The sequence below is a fragment of the Arachis duranensis genome, chromosome 7, assembly GCF_000817695.3.
Source record: "Arachis duranensis cultivar V14167 chromosome 7, aradu.V14167.gnm2.J7QH, whole genome shotgun sequence".
In the NCBI taxonomy this organism is placed as follows: Eukaryota; Viridiplantae; Streptophyta; class Magnoliopsida; order Fabales; family Fabaceae; genus Arachis; species Arachis duranensis.
The window spans coordinates 73,711,373-73,719,345 of record NC_029778.3 but is presented as its reverse complement, the minus strand read 5'-3'; the positions used below and the strand labels follow the sequence as shown (position 1 = coordinate 73,719,345).

At 29.3% G+C, this 7,973-nt stretch overlaps 1 protein-coding gene across 1 annotated transcript; it reads right to left on the bottom strand.

The window, feature by feature from the left end:
* Positions 1-1,914: 1,914 nt before the first annotated feature.
* Positions 1,915-6,699, bottom strand: LOC107459665 (uncharacterized). The gene is made up of 10 exons (XM_052251637.1): positions 6,643-6,699; positions 4,509-4,776; positions 4,274-4,370; positions 3,990-4,128; positions 3,895-3,899; positions 3,519-3,651; positions 3,247-3,401; positions 2,987-3,098; positions 2,313-2,468; positions 1,915-2,088 (listed from the first exon to the last, which is right to left on the bottom strand). The coding sequence occupies exons 1-10, from the start codon at positions 6,697-6,699 to the stop codon at positions 1,915-1,917; spliced, it is 1,296 nt and encodes a 431-aa protein (XP_052107597.1).
* Between the last annotated feature and the right edge of the window lie 1,274 nt (positions 6,700-7,973).

Genomic DNA, 7,973 nt, shown 5'->3' with positions numbered 1-7,973 from the left:
CATTCAATTCTTTTTTCTTTCTTAAGCATTAGGAAGATCTTTTGGAGAATGTTTTAAGTGGATATATCATTATCGATTTATTAACAATAGTCGCCAACTTATGACCTAATTGCTAGAGACTACTTTCTTGAATTGAAAACATGGTGCATGTTATTACCGATTGCTCTTTCCTTCACTTGACAGCTGGATTTGTCTTCAGCTTGACCTTTTTATGTAACCTTCTATTGAATAAACTAATGTAGACATATAAAAATGAATATTTGTGTTTGGTGCATATTCAAAGTTGTCTTTAATGTCATTTTGCACCGTTTATCGTAGAACACTTCTGTGTAATTTGGATTAGCTATGATGTTTTATCAATAATTGAGCGTATAATTAACACATATATTATTTAACGAATGAAGGATAAAATTGCCTAAATAAGGAGTTCAATCTATTTTTATATTCTTTTCAAATCATATAATTGAATTCAAATTTCAATAGGAATTAAGTCCCGTCTGTAACATCATTTTATTACAAAACACCTATATGTTTCCGAAATTTTCAATTAGATAGATGTTTAGAGAAACATTTAGAAGGCCATATCATTATTCTTAAACAATTTCAAACTTGCATCTGATGAACTGCTCATAGAAAATGAAAAGTCACACTCGTCATCTGAGTGATACCTAATAAATGATACCATTTTCCCCTCTAATTGTGTTCTGAAGTAACTTACCTGTTTACTTTTCATATTTTGTAATATAAAAATGTTATTGAAATATTAAAATGGATAAAATCATTCACCAACAAAAAATGATGGGGGAGTGGGATTTTTATTTAAATAAATAAAAAATATTTTATTTACTAAAATAGACATTTTGTAGTATTTTTACCAAAATTCATCACATCATTTATTTCGTTTATAGTGTAAACAAAATATGATTGCCGTATAAACGAGATAAGGTATAAAGCAACGTGGTCGTATCACGTTTGTACACGTGGTATATAACGACCTTATCTCGTTTATAGTGTAAACGAGTTATGTGCGATCTTATTTCGTAAACGAGATAAAACTAAACCCGTTTGGATTTCTTTTTCACCCATTTTTTTAACTTTTATCCAATTTTTACCCTCTTCTAACTATATTATCGACTTACTCGGCGAGCATGGTGCGTATAGATGTACATGATTCGGACATCAACCGACTGAACGGGACATGACACATCGTAGGGACAACCGACTTTAAGGTTAGTGTTGTTTTATTTTTGTTTATGTTAGAGCATACTAGCATGAGGACCTGTGCACTTGCACGGGATCAAAATTTTGTCAACATTTTAAAAAATGAATCATTTAATATACCCAAGATATCTTGGACAAAAAATTATATCTGATATTAATATTATAGTTTAAAAAAAATATCATACTAATTTGATTGTTAATACAAGGGAAGAAAAAAAGATAATCAAATACTTTACATTTGTTTACAGCAACTATTCATGCCATATAGCAAATACATAGATTAACTAACAAGTTCACATAGACACATAATATCATTTTAAATCTAGATTCCAAAATGTAATACATATCCAAAATAAATGAAAAGCTGTTGGATTTCATTTACTCTTGTACTTTCACACAAACATACATATACATAAACATCATAGTTGAAAATTCAAAATAAGCTAGAATCCATAACCTAACCATATCACATCATTTATATAGGACACTGTGTACAATCCCTAGTAAAGTAGAAACAAACAAAAGGGAATTATCAAATTATGCTAGTTTTTGGACATAACTAAAAAAAAATGGATGGGACAGACATAGCATCTTCACATTCATTTGTAACATTGGATTCAGTGCCTATAACTTAACTATTTCTTAGATTAGTAGGCTATTTCACAATAACACCAACAACTCCATTAAAACATCTCAAGAATCACGGTTCTTGAGAACATTGGAAGTTGGGCCAAACTCCTCATCAGCAACGTCACCAAAAACTTTCTTCAGATTTCTCTTAACCTTTGCACCCCTAGAAGGATTTTCAACAGTCTCTTTCTTGATCACATGAATAGGGGATCCATCAAGAACAGCAAAAAGTATTTTCTGCCATACAAAAGAATGGAATAATTAAATAAATATATATAGCAGAAAAGATGCAACCATATAAAGAGGCACATCATCTTAATTTTCCAGTCCAAAAAAAATTTATTATCTTCTCTAATTCGTGAAACACACCAGATAATTTAACCAACCAACACATTCATAATTTAAATCACTGCCAATAAATAAATTATCGTAGTTTCTCTGGGAGGAGAATTTAAGAGGACCTCAATTTCGATGCTACACTCCCTATCAACAGGTATACTCTCATCAATATTTTTTTCTTTCTCTTTTATAATATCAACTTCACTACTTATATCATCTAATCCAGGAACTTCAACATCCTTTTCACCGAGAAAATCAATAAAAGGTTTGTAATTTGTCTTCATATTGGAACAATTCCCATCAAAAAAAATATCTTCGACCAGCACCTAACACAGATCCTTCTTGTCAACAACATATTCATGGTCACTTGAAGGGATCTTTCCTAAATAACCATCCTAAATAAAATTTATAAAAAAAATAAAAAAATAAAAAAAAATAAAAAGAAACCAACAAAGAAGAAGCAAGAATAAACTAAAACAATATTATCAAAAAGGTAAATATCAAATACAAGAGTATCAAAATGCAACTTTGACTGGAGTACACTCATCATCTGCATCATAGTTAGGCAACTCAAACATGGCAATAATAGCAGAAGCATCGCAAACTCTTCTCACACAGAAAGTTCCAAAATATTTGTCAGCACCAACTCAAACATGGTTCTTAGCAAAATTAAGGAACAAGTACACATTCAAACACAGTCAACAAACAATTATATATAGAATAAAAGAGACCTTATCCATTATTAAACTCAACAACAGATAAAAAGAATAAACCATATACTTGTATCCTTTTGAACCTCACCAAATAAATCAGCACATGATTTTTTCAATAAATAAACAGCCTCACGATCAAATAAGACAAATACACCATATCCATTATCATCCTCAATGGCTATTTTGATCTTATATCTTACCATAGAACAATTACCCAATAAGCAATTTGACAAAAAAAACACAAGAAAATAACTATAATTAGAAAAATGGAACAAGGAGAATGAAACAACAGAAGGAAAAAGGAAAAAAAAGACAAGATCACAAAAAAATAAACACAACAAACGTAGGAGTCACATTGGTAACATAGTACTGACAAAAATTATAATAATATGCACCATCTTGAGATTGAATTGACTTCCCACAAACACAAGCTGAATACCACCAAGATTCTTCATCCATAATAGATCTCATAATACCAAAAACTACAAAAGACCTTTTCTATTATAACATAAAAATAAACTTTCAGATACAAATGGAAAACATAATTTTGTATAAGTTTTTCATCAAAAGACAACTAAGTCAAAATTGACTAAAGACATCAAAAACTTAATAAACCTCGTTGTTATCATGGAGTTCCTCAATAGTGCATCTCCTAGTAAGCCGAATAAAATCATCTTCCAAAGAAACACCATTGCTCTCATTAACAATAAACAATGGTTGTGTTTTATTGATACCTTGATCAACCATACTAATTATCATAGAAGAATTAAAAAAAAATCGAAAAAAATCTCAAAAATAAGATCAACTAAACTTAAAACACAAATAAAGAGAATAAAATGAAATCATATAAAACTATAAATAGGAACACCAATAAACTAAATATGTCATTTATTAAGATACTATCTAATAACATGTTTTTGAAATCAACAACTTCAGCCAAATCAAAATTAAAGAACAGGCGAGTAGCATGCATAACATTTTGGAGACCAACCTGTCCTACAAAACACACAGCTGAATAAATAAAAGAGAAAAAATAAAAAATAAATATAAAATAGATAAGTTCAAAAAAAATTGAGAAGTCTAAACATCATAATGTTCACTACCCTTAAAGAATTTAACTTTGACAAGTTGGATCACAACAACTGGCTGCTCCATATAACCAAAACCTAAGAAATGATGTACTTCATCCACGTACTCCCCAAACAGAGCACAACGTATTATCAACCTGAAAAAAATATTTTTAAAAACTTAGATTCATTAACAATTCAATATAAAATACTACAAAAAAACTCATAGAACAGTGCTAACATAAATAATAGGTAACTAATACAAAACATAATCAATATCAAGATAAGATGCATAAAACAAACTCTTTTGAAGATAATTCAAGAATGATCATCTTCATCACTTTGCCATCTTTCACATACTCTTTCTCTTCACCGACAGAAGTTAGCAAACTAATGACATCTATCCAAAAATAAACATCAATAAAATTACAGTACAAAAGTGTACATTTCCATAAAACATTAACAAAAAAAAATAATAACAACAAATTGAAAGAAAAATAGAAAATGAAGGGAATAAGGAAGATACAAAGTCACCTACCAACTAAGTAAACATAATTTTCAGTCATTTTCAAAAACTCATCAAATGGACATAAACTGAAACATGTCTTGAGAATAGCATCATCAGGGATAGGAACAACAGTTGTACGGTTAAGAAAAATCAACTTAAACTCATGTTCTGCTGTCCTACAATTGCCTTGATTTGGAATAATACTAAAATATGCCATTTGGTATGTTTGACCCTCAATAATATTCTCTTTAAATCTATTTATGAGCTGCTTTTTAACAGTCACCTGGATTTTGTTAGACTGAAAAAAAACCATAAAAAACAGTTACAATAACTACAATTCACGAAGAAAGAAATGACAAATAAAATCAACCCAGCAACAAGAACAATTTTAATTAAATTTACAACATTATGATTTTCAAATGAAGGAACAATCTAAGTCCTTAGTACCCTAACTTTAAGTCTCCATGTCTCGCTTAGAGGGTGGATCTTAGATATAGAATCAAATGGAGGAGGTATTAGCTCAATCACCAAACACAATAGAAAGAACTAACAATAAATAGAAACCAAAAACAAAGAATTTCAGAGAAAGAAAGAGATGCAGTGGACTATACAACCAATGAGTCCTTTTTATAGACAAGTTAAGAAATCATCAAAAGATTTGAATTTGAATACCTCAAAGAAAGCGTAGAAAAATATGTATCACATATCATATATTATCTATCACATACATATTCATACATGTGTAGCTACCACAATCAAGAACACCTATGCTATACTCGCTGGACACTAATTGAATAAGAAAAGATAGATTTTAACAAATTTCATACCATTATAGAGTAATAGAATAGAATACCCTACAATTCAGTAACATCTAATCTACTTGAACATGTACATATACATATGAGTCACAACCAAGAACACCTATAATCTAGTCATTGGGAACAAACTGAATAAGAAAAGACATGTATTAGCAAATTTCATCTCATACTATTATACTATTATACAATAATAGAATTTCTTAAAACCGACTAATAAATCTCATACTATCATAGAGATATAGAATATCTTATAACCCACTAATATATAACTGAACCTACTAACTCAATATAAACCATTAACATCTAAATTTTAGAATTTCAATTACAGAAAAAAATAAAAATAAAAAAAGAAATCAACAAATAATAAATATAATTATTAACCAACAAATCAGTTAGATTAATCAATCACAAACAAAATAAAAATATAAGAGTAGCAATATTAAAACACTATTAATATTTTTAAAAATCAATTAATCATTCAACCTAAATATAACACTCAATAGAAAATGGCTAAATACTAATATTAATTTAGAAGTCAAATTCAATATAATTTCTTAGACAACTAGTTCATTGCCTCACTGATTTGATAGATGCAATCTATAACTAAAATTTAAAACAGCCCAAAGAAGGAAAAATCACAAACTGTCCAATTTTCTACATAAAAAAAGTTGAGTTGATACATATAGGACCTAGTAAACATATAAAAAGTAAAATCTACTTAAAAATATCAACTACTCCTCTCAATCACATCAATCATCACAACAAACAACAAACACCTATAAAAAATGGTCAACACATCATCCATAATGTAATGTGAGAAAAAATAAAATAAATAAATTACTCTATTTTTTAAATAATATTTTCTCTAAAAACAATAATACATTATACACAAAAATTTATAAGGTGATAAGTCCTAGTTATAAGAGCATATAAAAAAAATACAACAAAAAATTCAACATACAAGAAAAAGGTAAAAAATAATCCGTAGAATAAATAAAGGTGATTGCTCTCATACCCCAACATTTGGGATAAAACTCATACCCTGGATATGTGGACCAATACAATATAGACATGTGCCATTATTAATCCTAGTCAATTAATAATTGAAAAATTTTAAAAACTTAAAATGTAATGTATTTTAAAAGTGTATTAACTATTATTTGCATACAAATACGAATACGCATATATGTTAATCATATATGATTAACTATGGTTAAGTATTTTTGTTTATTAAAATTAATATAAAATTAAAATAAAAAATATCTTCATATTCCCATCAGCGTTGTTTTCCTCCCAAAACACCAAGTATTTTATTATTTTTTGTTCTAAGTTAGACTCTTGAACACCCAACCTTTCAGATCGGAACCTCTCCACCATCGCCGTTCACCGCCGCTGTTCACCATCGCTCACCGACACCGCCAGATCCCTTTTATCTCACAGGCATTCATCTATCTCCATCTCCATCACCCGTCGTTAGCCTCCGTGACCACGATTATAGCGCTCCCTGTGTCCGCCTCCAACAGTAGTGTTGCCGCCGTCTCTCATGTCCTGAGCCTCCGTGACTCCTATGTTCGCCGCCTTCGATCTACCAGCGTAGCGGCGTTCTCCATCACCGTCGCTGACGTCCACACCCCTAACATTAGGTTAGGTGTTCATCCTCTGGTTCAAACAATAAATTTCATTTTTTTGTTATCTGGGCTTATTTCTTTGCATGTTCAAACTGTCCGTTTTATTTTGTTGATTTCTTTATGGAACAAATTTTCTGCCATGGATACAATTTCTCGAGCTCTATATCTACTATATAGATTGATCAATTAGATTAATTGCACTATATGTTATGATTGATTCTGGAATCTGAAGTAATCACTTGCCTAATTGAAATTATCTTTTCAGTTGTTGAGCCAGTATAAGTTTACTGTTTAATCCTAAAATTACTATTTGGATTCTTCTTTAATTATCATCCCAAATTACAGAAGAAATAATAAATGATTGGCTGTGTGTATACCAATTCCATGAAAAGCATTTGTATTAGTCAAACAGGTTGCTGATTACTTTCATTCACATTTTAAGATTCTGGTTAACAATGAGAATTAAAATATTATCCACAATAAATTATTGTCAATTTAACAGATTAAAGTTTTAGGAAGAAAAGAATAAAGAAAAGGAAGAGAAGAAAAGTTTAAAGGGCGAATTTAATATTTAATTTTCTCTTGAATGCATCTGAATTATTTTGAAGTTTCGGAATTCGACCTATCATAAAGTTCGGTTAAGCTTTTTTTTTTTCATTTTTGATTGGAGTTTCGGAACTTGACAAATCATGGCTGTCTAATTTAATTCAATTTTTTTTGTGTGTTTTAAGACAACTTCATCTTTTACATTCTTAATTTTTTATCTAATTTAATTTGGTTGTGTTTGTCTTCCATCTCTCATGTCTATAGACATTTAAAATATTTCATGTTCAGTTTAAGTGTATCTTTTCTGTGATTATCATGAGTTGTGCAGAGAATAACATGTGAAAGTCTCCCTATTTCAAATTATGATTTATTATTCACAATACAGTTGTTATGTTTTTTATGGGATTTTTTTAGTAAGGGGTTTTTGAATCTGACAGATTATAATTGCTTAATTTATCATTTATTTTATTTTTGTTAAGTTATTTTTTTTAAAGTTTGTTAGT